Source organism: Brienomyrus brachyistius, unplaced genomic scaffold (genome assembly GCF_023856365.1).
Source record: "Brienomyrus brachyistius isolate T26 unplaced genomic scaffold, BBRACH_0.4 scaffold52, whole genome shotgun sequence".
Taxonomy (NCBI): Eukaryota; Metazoa; Chordata; class Actinopteri; order Osteoglossiformes; family Mormyridae; genus Brienomyrus; species Brienomyrus brachyistius.
Genome location: NW_026042327.1, coordinates 373,405 through 387,044, shown reverse-complemented (window position 1 = coordinate 387,044; position 13,640 = coordinate 373,405). Strand labels below are relative to the sequence as shown.

At 44.5% G+C, this 13,640-nt stretch overlaps 1 protein-coding gene across 1 annotated transcript; it reads right to left on the bottom strand.

Moving 5' to 3' along the window:
• Nucleotides 1–1,495: 1,495 nt before the first annotated feature.
• LOC125723895 (stonustoxin subunit beta-like) lies at nt 1,496–4,356 on the bottom strand. The gene is made up of 4 exons (XM_049000722.1): nt 4,349–4,356; nt 4,133–4,306; nt 3,972–4,018; nt 1,496–2,375 (listed from the first exon to the last, which is right to left on the bottom strand). Exons 1-4 carry the CDS (start codon nt 4,354–4,356, stop codon nt 1,849–1,851), a joined length of 756 nt encoding a protein of 251 aa, XP_048856679.1. The 3' UTR covers nt 1,496–1,848.
• Between the last annotated feature and the right edge of the window lie 9,284 nt (nt 4,357–13,640).

Sequence of the window (13,640 nt, the reverse complement as noted above, 5' to 3'; positions counted from 1 at the left end):
GGGAGAACCAGACCTTTTTCAGTGGGGAGGGGGTGGCAAGGGTTTCTGGTTAGCTGCGCGTTTTGCACGACGGTGGAGAACCAGAACTTTTTCAGTGGGGAGGGGGTGGCAAGGTTGCCTGAGAAACTGCCCTTTCTGTATGACGGGGGCATAACCAGAATTTTTTATAGTGGGGTGGAGGTGGCAAGGCTGCCTGGGCACCTGCCCGTTCTGTCTGACCGGGGCATAACCAGACATTTTAAAGTGGGGTGGGGGTGGCAAGGCTGCCTGGGCACCAACCTCTTCTGTCCGATGGTGCAGCAACCAGACCTTTTACAGTGGGGTGGAGGTGGCAAGGGTGTCTGGGCACATGCCTTTTCTGTCTGACGGGGGCATAACCAGACCTTTTACAGTGGGGTGGGGGTGGCAAGGCTCCCTGGGCACCTGCCTTTTCTGTCTGACGGGGGCATAACCAGACCTTTTACAGTGGGGTGGGGGTGGCAAGGGTGCCTGGGCACCTGCCCGTTCTGTCTGACGGGGGCATAACCAGACCTTTTACAGTGGGGTGGGGGTGGCAAGGCTGCCTGGGCACCTTCCCGTTATGTCCGATGGGGGTGCAATCAGACATTTTACAGTGGGGTGGGGGTGGCAAGACTGCCTGGGAACCTGCCCTTTTTGTATGACGGGGGCATAACCAGAATTTTATAGTGGGTTGGGGGTGGCAAGGCTGCCTGGGAACCTGCCCGTTTTGTCCGATGGGGGCAAAACCAGACCTTTGACAGTGGGGTGGGGGTGGCAAGGGTGTTAATTATTTAACAAAACAAATTTCTTTATTTATTGAAATATGTTAATAATAATTTTATTTACTTTAATCCACTGAACCAGGACATAATTATATTTTCCAGTTTTTTTTTTGGTCTGTTATGTCTCCAGTTAAATGATTATTATACATTGATTGAGTGTCATTGTGTTAGTTATGTTCAGCTGCAGTAATACAGTGAATTTAACTTAATCCAGCAGACTGTGGTTTTATTATGTCACTCAGTTATGCTTTGGGTGACGCTGAAGCAGGACATTAATAGGACAGAACAGAAAGCCTTTATTGTCACTGTACAGGGAGGAAATACTGTAAATGGACATAAATATATAAAATGTACATATACAGGAGCAGGGGATAGCCCCCCCCCCCCATCAGGATTACATTTAATTACATTTTAGTCAGAGAAAAAAACGTATAAAACTATATTTTTCATGCTTATTCAGCTCACTGAACACAGTCATTTATTTTTTGTCAAAGAAATGTTTAAAGCTGTTTTTCTGGGTAGCAAGTATACTTTGGCTTAGAACAAAAACTATAAAAAATTTAATATTAGAATGCGTGCAAATTAAAAGTAACACAATAAAAACTAGTAATAATTTCTTCTGTTTCCTAAAAAGTTACTGATATCTAGTTGGATGGCTAGATGAACACCGCTTCAGTTCCCAAACTTCTCCTCAGGGGCACCTCAGCCGTTTTTGTTAAATTTCACCAACAGCTCAGTTAAATAATTAAATATATTGGTTTAAAAAGTCAGTGAGAGATTGACTAACTGTATGAGGTGTGTTAGTGGCCAAGTCAAAAAATACATGGCTGCACTGGACGGTCACTGCAAATACTGGGATGATTTTAGCAGAGGTTCTGAAATGGCGAAGCTGACACACTTTGACAGGCATCATATCATAGTTTTACACCAACAGGAGGATAATCTAAACATCATTTTCTTTGCCTGCCTAAGACTTTTGCACAGTTCTGTACATTTCAGAGTAAAAAGGATTATAAAGGTTAAAAAGCAGAGATTTTACCTTTTTGCCAGGAGAACCAGCAACACGTCACAGTGACACTGAGGAGTTTCCATAATGAACCCCAAACCCTGGATAGAGGGACTCAGTGAATGAGGAGGTGAATCTGTACAGGAGGGTCAGTCCATCAGAGGAGACTCTGTAGAAGGACAGAGCACCAGCCCCCCAGTCCAGATACACTCCTACTCTGCGGGGGCCTGAGGGCTCTATGGGTATGACAGTGTGTTTCTTATTGTGCCAGACAGAGTATCTGTCAGTATAACAGCACAGACTCCATGACTTGTCATTGTATCCAAGCTGACAGTCACTCCCTTCTTTCCTCTCGATCCCTTTATAAGTCACTGCTATCTCAGGTCCATCTCCATCCCACTCAGCCTCCCAGTAACAGCGGCCAGTCAGACTCTCTCTGCACAGAACTTGGTACCAGCTGTCAAATCTCTCTGGATGATCAGGATATGGCTGCTCTGCCCCCCACTCATGTGTCACCTTCCTGTTCCCCCCTGACAGAGACAGGCTTCTGTTTGCTGTGTTGGGGTCCAGCGTCAGCTGGCAGGAGTCTGTAGGCAGGAGGAAGAGCCATTAATCCCATCAGGCCGCCTGTACTTTATGTTTCTGTACGATATAAAAACAGCACAGCTTCCCCTAACGAAGCGGGAACTGAAGTTTATGAAACATAAAGTGGGCGCGCGACGGCGGCGGGAAGAGCCGCCAAAATGGGGCGCGAGCTAAACTAACAGCTTAATTAATTTAATTAAAAAATTACAAAGCAGCGACATTCCTCAGACATATTAATTACAAGCATATTTACCACAAAACGGCACCAGAGATCAATACTAAAGTCAGTGTCTTTCCTTCTAACCGCTAATTAAGGCGCATGCGGCTTGAAAATGGCCATCAATAACAGAATATTTAAGTAATATTATTACATGTTTAAAGTGATATTTAATAAACATTTGGACCTGGATTCTGATATAAACGATGATTCCAGCACAGATCGTGCATCATAAAAAACAGGAAGGTTCTCATTAATTAAGAAAAATATTGCTCTGAAAAACGGGATTATTATCTCATTAATTCGGAAAAACAGAATTGATTTTTTTCCCAGATGAATGCAATACGCTTCCATAGAGAACCGCTTACCGCGCGCGTGACTGTAGATGCTGCGCCGCTGCCGCGAGGCGTGAGCCCCGCATCTCGCGCACGCAGCCGCTCTAATCTGTTAACATGGGCGCCGAAATGAAATTTGATATTTTCCGCCGCACATCCAATAAGTCCCGGGTGCAAAATTCTTTTAGCGCCGTGGATCAGGAGAACTTTTTAATATTCATGAGCGAAGCCCTACACGATTGGCTAGCTGATTAATATTTATGAGAGAGGCACTACCTAGTTGACCAGTTAACATCGACTTGTGCTGCTTGTTTCTTCTACCTAAAGCAGGGGTGTCCAAATCCAGTCCTGGGGGGGCGGTGCCCTGTGTACCAAAGTTTTTTTCCCTGTTCCACCATAAATAATTCAGCTCAAGAGCTGTGTGGTTATTAGCACAAGGAGATGAATCAGGTGTGTTAAATGAGGGAAACCCAAAAATGTGCAGAACTCTGACCCTCCAGGACTGGATTTGGGGCTCCCCTGGTTTAAGGGATTCAGTGACCAATCAGTAATATTTTCTCATGAATATTAAGGAATGTTCCAGAACCACCCCGTGAAAATGCAAATTCACTCACTGCCTACAGCTGCCTCCTTAGGACAATACTAACGAATCTCACACAGAAAACACATACACTCACGGCATCCGCAAAAAGAACAAATGCAAAGGATTCTTTTTTTGTGAAATTAAACATGTATAACTAATTCAGAATATTTTTAACCATCCTACACTCCCACACAAACACAAAGATAATACAAGCAGCAATAAAACATTTGTAAAAAATATTTTTAAAAACGATTAAATAAATTGATAGTGCTTTTGGTGATGATTTTGATTTTTTGTTTCGCGTTTGGATGTTGTCTAAAATGACATGAAACTAACCTAAACACAAACATGGAAATCCATCCACACACAGTGCAAAAAGCCACACTCATCACAACAATTATGTGAATACAACCATAACATAGTATTCATGGTATTATTAATAAAAACATGCAAACACACTTACATTTCTGTAAGCCTGGTCTGGTCCTGCACTCTCCACCGTAATCCACACTATAGGAGAAGCAGAATGACATAGTACTGCTGTATCCATGTATTTATTGGTGCCTCTTCTTCACATACATGCATAAGTATCTGTAGCATGTCAGACACACACTCTGTACTCACTTCAGCTTCTCCAGTTTACAGCTGGGATCCTCCAGTACAGCAGAGAGCAGCTTCACTCTTGAGTCTCCTGGGTGATTGTAGCTCAGGTCCAGCTCTCTCAGGTGTGAGGGGTTTGACCTCAGAGCTGAAGCCAGGGAAGAACAGCCTTCTTCTGTGACTCTACAGCCTGACAGCCTGCAAAGAGACAGACAAAATCTCCCCAGTAAATAAGATCACCTCACCATTACAAGCATTACTTTTAAACAAAATTGACTCCTGAATAAATATTTCAATAATCACGCAAAATTAACATCTTTTGAACATTTTATAAGAACCTATACTTCTCAGAACAAGAACCAGATCCAGTTGATATAGAATCATTTAAAAATAATCTAGACTTACCCATATTAACCAATGAAACAGCAGATGCCCTTGATGCCAGAGGTGGTGATTTCAGGTCCAGAGAGTACAAATCCAGACCAAGATTTTGTTTCAACAAACCAGTTGAATATAAAGAGTCACAATCACAGAGAACTCAACTGGTTTGTTGAAACAAAATCTTGGTCTGGATTTGTACTCCCTACACCTGAAATCTCCACCTCTGCTTGATGCACCATTAACATCAGAAGAACTCCATAAGGTCCTCAACCAAATGCCTAACAACCAATCGCCAGACCGGATGGCAGAAATCTATACACATTTTTGGGACATATTTTCTCCACTCTTCAATAGACTGGTAAGTGAAATTAAACATGCATCACAAATCCCATCAAATATGAGCGCAGTGACCATTACAGTGTCATTGAGACCTGATAAACACCCAACACAACCCTCCAGTTACCGGCCATTACAGTGTTATTGAGACCTGATAAAGACCTAACACAACCCTCCAGTTACCCGCCATTACAGTGTTATTGAGACCTGATAAAGACCTGTAAGGACATAAAACTTATAGGTCCTGCAGGCCCCAAATCTGATCAGCCTGCATCAGTCTATTTCAGAGCTCCGCTGGCCCAGGCAAGACTGGACACAACTCTTCAAACCACCCCTTTTAAGGAATGCAAAGGCCTGCCGGCTCCTGAGAGACTGGATAGGAATAATTGGAGCAACACAGAAAAAGCAAGACCTTTCACCCCCTGGAGTGGACGGAGTTCCACAGTCAATCCACAGAACAACAGCTGTCAGCCTCCAGACACAGACACCTTTTTCACTATAAACAGGATAACTCACCACACATAGATGTTAGGGACAAATACACACATGTTTGGTCTCGTTTGAATGGGCATGAGATGGCGAATATTATACTCTCAGATTTAAGGCAGTATAACTTTCCCCAAGGGAAATATAGATAATTTGGCTAAATCTACAAAAATGAGAGAGCCTCCCATATGGTAGAACAAGGGAATTATAACCGCCCCCTAAAGTGATCTGATTGGCTGGGGACTTGAGAACCAAGGTCAGAAATGGCCCTAAAATTAACTATTGACCGAAATTGGTCAGTCTTCAGAGACATGCCATCACCTGGTTTGGATACTTAAGGAAGGGTCTCAGAAGAAGTCGGGGAGTCACTCTGTAATCAGAGCTCCCACAGAGAACTGGGCGAAAGTCCATCTGTAGTCAGATGCTTTCCGCAGAACTTTGTGCACTCTCAGCTGAGGTATGTGATGGTTTAATATTGTATTTGTCAAATTGTATTTACAAGTATGTGGCCACATGTCAATAATTGTATATTGTAGTATGTTTAATAAATGTTGTTTCGATTACTTTATGACTGTCTGATTTGCTAACTTCTTTATAAACTTTCCAGATTGGACTTCTATCCTTATTTGGACAAAAGTGGTAAAAACTATCTTGCAGCCTCTGGGTTAAATCCCCTTTATCCGGGTCCCAAACTCGACTGCCCAAGTTAAGTTAGGTGGATACCAAAACTACACCTCTGGAGTTCGCACACGCTCAATTACGGGCCGACTTAACCTCTGAGGTCAACACATGCTGATGAAAGGTACCGGTCTACCCTCTGAGGGGCGTACACACTATGTTCCTAGGCACCGGGCATAGTCCCTGAGACGTTCACATGGTAAGACAATGGGCGGCATCGGCGGAGTCCCTGAGACGAGCCAAAAGTAAACCTCGTACAAACTACCGCAATAGAAAGTGCGCCTTCACAGCCGCTGAGGTTGACACATGTTATGATTTGGGCTGCCCCCGGCTGAGCCTCTGAGGTGGACGTACGTGTGGTTCGGGTAAACATCAGCTTAATCTCCGAGGCACCCACATGCTCAGTAATTGGCAGACACTGAGCCTTTGGGGAATTATATAGGTCGAGGGACCCGAATAATCAGAGACTGACATTGTCTTAAATGGTGGCGATTTCTGTACCTTTAGGACAAACCCTATGGAACAAGCCCACGGATCGCCCTGTCGGCCGAGGCGAATCTGGCGGACTCCTTCGTCAGGGGTAAAACTAGAGTTGGTAATCTAAAAGACAGTCCAGAAGTAATCTGAACAACATAAACGTCATGACTACAATATACTGAAATAAGGTCATTAATAAAATGGAGTCAGATGTGTGTCTAAAAGAATATTTTGTATATTAAAAAGGGTAAGTAATTCCCAGGAGCGCTTGGAAGGACCGACACGCATTCACAGCCTTCGGCTGCGCCATTGGATTCCGCCATTGGGCCAGTGGGCGGCTCCCTACAGACCCAACACAATCCTCCAGTTACCCGCCACTCTCACTAATGAATACAGACTTGAAAATCATTACAAAAGCTCTCACCACTCAGTTACAGACAGTCATTCCTACTATAATCCATCCTGATCAGACAGATTTCATCAAGACAAGACATGCCTCGGACAACATCCATAGATTATTTTATTTAGTCTAGACTGCTCAGCATACCCATACTAAACCCATGATTACATCATTAGATGCAGAAACGGCATCTGACAGTCAGTTGGACATTCCTCTTTAATACATTGCATAGATTTGGCTTCGGAGAATCGTTCACCCACTGGGTTAAAATACTGTACATCTCAGCCAAAGCTACAGTGTCACAGATGGGATCACATCACCTGCATTCACACTCCGACGGGGAAGACGGCCTGCATGCCCACTCTCTCCTTCACTGTTTGCCATCTTCATAGAAACAATTGTGGCAGCAATACGACAGAACAGTGAAATAAATGGAATTCATACTAATAACAACACAAAATTAGTCTCTATGCAGATGATATCTTGCTGTTTTTATGAAACCCTCAATATATGAAATTTAAATTTCATTAATACCTTTTCAAATCTATCAAACTACACAATAAACTGGAAAAAACCCGATAATATTCTCACTGTCTGAAGATGCCTGGGATTCAGCCGATCAGGATGGTCCATTTCACACTGGAAATATCCGGTACTTGGGTATCTACATCTCCTACAGGCTGTCTGACTTGGTTACCCTCAACTACACCCCCTTATTCAAAACAATAGATGAGTCTCCCACTTGAATCAATAAAAATAAAATTACTCGTCCAGAATAATTTCAGAAAAATTCTTTCAAACTCATTAATGTCACATTTTTGCTGGAAAAACAAAAACACAAAATCAAACATTCCACATTACAGAAAAGTAAATCTCAAGGTGGATTACAAGCTAATTTTTCTTAATTACTTCTTAGCAAAACAAAACTGCTTTAACAACACAGTGCTGCCATTTCCACAGCACTGACAGCCCAGTGGAAAGCCATTAAAATCACTAACTGTACTCTCAGACCCTGTAAATACACGCCAATCTGGAATAATCTGGACTTCCTACTTCACAATATCACCATTCACTATCACTCACGGGGACAGAAAGGGATTACACATCTCCACCTCCTTTTCAGTAACAGTCATTTCATGACATTCAAAGACTTAATCCATAAATGCGAGTTGAGAATATGCAATTTTTCTAATATTTACTAACTGAATCTAGCATCAGAACCAAAATGGACCTCACACATAATACACTGAATCCTCCTCAGATGAGACAACATTCTGCAACTTAAAAATAAAAAGAAACCTCTAGAATATATAATCCTCCATCTGCGACAGACACATTGATATTTCTACCAAAAATTTACTGGAATAAGGACCTTATCTTTTCCCCCAGCTCTGATTTCTGGATGGATGTCTGCAACATCATATTCACAGTGACAAATACTGGCCTTCAGTTCAGTACAAAGTAATTCACATAAAACATGTGACTCAATATAAAAAGTAGTCAGTACTGATACCTGCTCACAGTGTACAAGGGGTGTCACAGATAATTATCTGCATGCTCTGTGGGCCTGTATACCTGCTCACAGTGCACAATGGGTGTCACAGGTAATTATCTGCATGCTCTGTGGGCCTGTATACCTGCTCACAGTGTACAAGGGGTGTCACAGATAATTTTCTGCATGCTCTGTGGGCCTGTATACCTGCTCACAGTGCACAATGGGTGTCACAGGTAATTATCTGCATGCTCTGTGGGCCTGTATACCTGCTCACAGTGCACCATGGGTGTCAAAGATAATTATCTGCATGCTCTGTGGGCCTGTATACCTGCTCACAGTGCACAATGGGTGTCACAGGTAATTATCTGCATGCTCTGTGGGCCTGTATACCTGCTCACAATGCACCATGGGTGTCAAAGATAATTATCTGCATGCTCTGTGGGCCTGTATACCTGCTCACAGTGCACCATGGGTGTCAAAGATAATTATCTGCATGCTCTGTGGGCCTGTATACCTGCTCACAGTGCACCATGGGTGTCAAAGATAATTATCTGCATGCTCTGTGGGCCTGTATACCTGCTCACAGTGCACCGTGGGTGTCACAGATAATTATCTGCATGCTCTATGGGCCTGTATACCTGCTCACAATGTACAATGGGTGTCACAGATAATTATCTGCATGCTCTGTGGGCCTGTATACCTGCTCACAGTGTACAAGGGGTGTCACAGATAATTTTCTGCATGCTCTGTGGGCCTGTATACCTGCTCACAGTGCACCATGGGTGTCAAAGATAATTATCTGCATGCTCTGTGGGCCTGTATACCTGCTCACAGTGCACCGTGGGTGTCACAGATAATTATCTGCATGCTCTATGGGCCTGTATACCTGCTCACAATGTACAATGGGTGTCACAGATAATTATCTGCATGCTCTGTGGGCCTGTATACCTGCTCACAGTGTACAAGGGGTGTCACAGATAATTTTCTGCATGCTCTGTGGGCTTGTATACCTGCTCACAGTGTACAAGGGGTGTCACAGGTAATTATCTGCATGCTCTGTGGGCCTGTATACCTGCTCACAGTGTACAAGGGGTGTCACAGATAATTATCTGCATGCTCTATGGGCCTGTATACCTGCTCACAATGTACAATGGGTGTCACAGATAATTATCTGCATGCTCTGTGGGCCTGTATACCTGCTCACAGTGTACAAGGGGTGTCACAGGTAATTATCTGCATGCTCTGTGGGCCTGTATACCTGCTCACAGTGCACCATGGGTGTCAAAGATAATTATCTGCATGCTCTGTGGGCCTGTATACCTGCTCACAGTGCACCATGGGTGTCACAGATAATTATCTGCATGCTCTGTTGGCCTGTATACCTGCTCACAGTGCACCATGGGTGTCACAGATAATTATCTGCATGCTCTGTTGGCCTGTATACCTGCTCACAGTGCACCATGGGTGTCACAGATAATTATCTGCATGCTCTGTTGGCCTGTATACCTGCTCGCAGTGTACAATGGGTGTCACAGATAATTATCTGCATGCTCTGTTGGCCTGTATACCTGCTCACAGTGCACCATGGGTGTCACAGATAATTATCTGCATGCTCTGTTGGCCTGTATACCTGCTCACAGTGCACCATGGGTGTCACAGATAATTATCTGCATGCTCTGTCGGCCTGTATACCTGTTCACAGTGCACCATGGGTGTCACAGATAATTATCTGCATGCTCTGTTGGCCTGTATACCTGCTCACAGTGTACAATGGGTGTCGCAGATAATTATCTGCATGCTCTGTTGGCCTGTATACCTGCTCACAGTGCACCATGGGTGTCAAAGATAATTATCTGCATGCTCTGTTGGCCTGTATACCTGCTCACAGTGCACCATGGGTGTCACAGGTAATTACTGTATGTTCTCTATAGGTGAAAGATCTGGACTGCAGACAGGCCAATTCAGCACCCAGGCTCTTCTCCGACGAAGCCATGTGGTTGTAATAGCTGCAGTATGTGGTTTTGCATTGTCCTGCTGAAATACACAAGGCCTTCCCTGAAACAGACGTCCTCTGGAGGGGAGCATGTGTTGCTCTAAAACCTTTATATACCTTTCAGCATTCATAGTTCCTTCCAAAATATGCAAGCTGCCCATACCGTATGCACTCATGCACCCCCATACCATCAGAGATGCTGGCTTTTGAACTGAACGCTGATAACACGCTGGAAGGTCTCCCTCCTCTTTATCCCGGAGGACACGTCGCCCTTCATTACCAACAAGAATGTCACATTTGGACTCTGACCACAGAACACTTTCCCACTTTGAAACAGTCCATTTCAAATGAGTCTTGGCCCACAGGACACGACGGCGCTTCTGGACCATGTTCAGATATGGCTTCCTTTTTGCATGATAGAGCTTTAGCTGGCATCTGCAGATGGCACGGCGGATTGTGTTTACCGACTGTGCTTTCTGGAAGTATTCCTGGGCCCATTTAGTAATGTCATTGACACAATCATGCCCATGATTGATGCAGAGTCGTCTGAGGGCCCGAAGACCACGGGCATCCAATACAGGTCTTCGGCCTTTGAACATTTGTAATATCATCTATGTTCTGTTGTGAATAAAATATAGGCTCATGTGATTTGAAAGTGTTTTATTTGTTATTTCATTCAAGGTGGCATGGTGGTGCAGTGGTTAGCACTGTTGCCTCACACCTCTGAGACCCGGGTTCAAGTCTCCGCCTGGGTCACATGTGTGTGGAGTTTGCATGTTCTCCCCATGTCGTTGTGGGGTTTCCTCCAGGTACTCCAGTTTCCCCCACAGTCCAAAAACATGCTGAGGCTAATTGGAGTTGCTAAATTGCCCGACTGGTATGTGAATGTGCCCTGCGATGGGTTGGCCCCCCATCCTGGGTTGTTCCCTGCCTATTGCTTCCGGGATAGGCTCCGGACCCCCTGCGACCCAGTAGGATAAGCGGTTTGGAAAATGGATGGATGGATGTATGTTTGCAGCAAACTATTTTGTGGATAAAAGCTACCTCAACATCCACCGCTCCCTTACTTTTTTGCTGTTATTTTTATTAATTATTATTATTACTGTTTGATTCATGTATTGTATGTTTCAGTCATTACAGATATGTATGAAAGTGTGTCTGTGTATATATGGACATTCATATCTATGTATTAATATATACTGCTAAAAAATTGAAGGAACACTTTTTAATCAGAGTATAGCGTCAAGTCTATTAAACTTCTGGGATATTGATCAGGTCAGTTAAGTAGCGGAGGGGGTTGTTAATCAGGTTCAGCTGCTTTGGTGTTAATGAAATTATCAACAGGTGAACTAGAGGGGCAACAATGAGACGACCCCCAAACCAGGAATGGTTTAACAGGTGGGGGCCACTGGCATTTTTCCCTCCTCGTCTTTTCTGAGTTTTTTCACTAGTTTTGCATTTAGCGACGGTCAGTGTCACTACTGGTAGCATGAGGCGATACCTGGACCCTACAGAGGTTGCACAGGTAGTCCAACTCCTCCAGGATGGCACATCAATACGTGCCATTGCCAGAAGGTTTGCTGTGTCTCCCAGCACAGTCTCAAGGGCATGGAGGAGATTCCAGGAGACATGCAGATACTCAAGGAGAGCTGAACAGGGCTGTAGAAGGTCCTTAACCCATCAGCAGGACCGGTATCTGCTCCTTTGTGCAAGGAGGAAGAGGATGAACACTGCTGGAGCCCTACAAAATGACCTCCAGCAGGCCACTGGTGTGAATGTCTCTCAGCAAACAATCAGAAACAGACATCATAAGGGTGCCCTGAGGACCCAATGTCCTCTAGTGGACCCTGTGCTCACTGCCCAGCACCATGGAGCTCGATTGGCATTTGCCATAGATTACCAGAATTTGCAGGTCTGCTACTGGTGCCCTGTGCTTTTCACAGATGAGAGCAGGTTCACCCTCAGCACATGTGACAGACGTGAAAGGGTCTGGAGAAGCCATGGAGAACGTTATGGTGCCTGCAGCATTGTTCAGCATGACCGGTTTGGTGGTGGGTCAGTGATGGTCTGGGGAGGCATATCCATGGAGGGACGCACAGACCTCTACAGGCTAGACAACGGCACCTTGACTGCCATTAGGTATCAGGATGACATCCTTGATCCCACTGTCAGACCTTATGCTGGTGCAGTGGGTCCTGGGTTCCTCCTGGTGCACGACAATGCCCGGCTTCATGTGGCAAGAGCATGTAGGCAGTTCCTGGAGGATGAAGGAATTAATATCACTGACTGCCCCCCATGCTCGCCTGACCTAAATCCAATAGAACACCTCTGGGACATTATGTTTCGTCCATCCGATGCCACCAGGTTGCACCTCAGACTGTCCAGAAGCTCAGTGATACCCTGGTCCAGATGTGAGAGGAGATCCACCAGGACACCATCCATGGTCTCATTAGGACCATGCCCCGACATTGTCAGGCATGCATACAACCACGTGGGGACCATACAAACTACTGAGTATGATTCTGAGTTACTGTAATGAAATTTCAACAAAATGGACTAGTCTGCCACATCATTTTTCACTTTGATTTTCGGGGTGTCTTTGAATTCAGCCCTCTGTAGGTTGATAATTTCATTTCCATCAAACGATGTGGCATCCTTTCGTTCCTAACACATTACCCAGTCTACATCAGTATAGATATCCAGCATGATTTTTTTTTCCCCATTGATATCTGATGTGTTTTCAAAGTGTTCCTTCAATTTTTTTGAGGAGTGTATATGTGTGATAATTTTTTATTTACTAATTTCTTTTTGACAATTACGGCTCCAATCATCCACAATCATCATATATAAATAGAATCCTTCGTTTTTTACTTTTTTGCATTTATCTCCTTTTCTTTTCCTCTCCCCTCTACGACTCCTCACATTAAATACTGACTTCATTCGCCCCCCCATTCCTGCCACTTCAACTAGCCTCTACTTTGGGGTAGTGGTTCTTTTCACCTGAGCCTCTGGGTGGGGCAGGTCACCTAGTACACTGGGGGTGGGGTGTCGCAGACACTCTCACAGACAGATACCCTGTCACAGACACTCTCACAGACACATACACTGTCACAGACAATCTCACACACGCGTACCCTGTCACAGACACTCTCACACACACGTATCCTGCCTCAGACACTTTCACATACACGTACCCTGCCACAGACACTGTCACACACAGGTACCCTGTCACAGACACTCTCACACACACGTACCCTGCCTCAGACACTCTCACACACACGTACCC

Coding starts and splice junctions, on each gene's coding strand:
- LOC125723895 (XM_049000722.1), bottom strand. Junction 4,019..4,132: donor TGTAAACTGGAGAAGCTGAA/GTGAGTACAGAG, acceptor CTTCTCCTATAG/TGTGGATTACGGTGGAGAGT. Junction 2,376..3,971: donor CAGACCAGGCTTACAGAAAT/GTAAGTGTGTTT, acceptor TCCTGCCTACAG/ACTCCTGCCAGCTGACGCTG.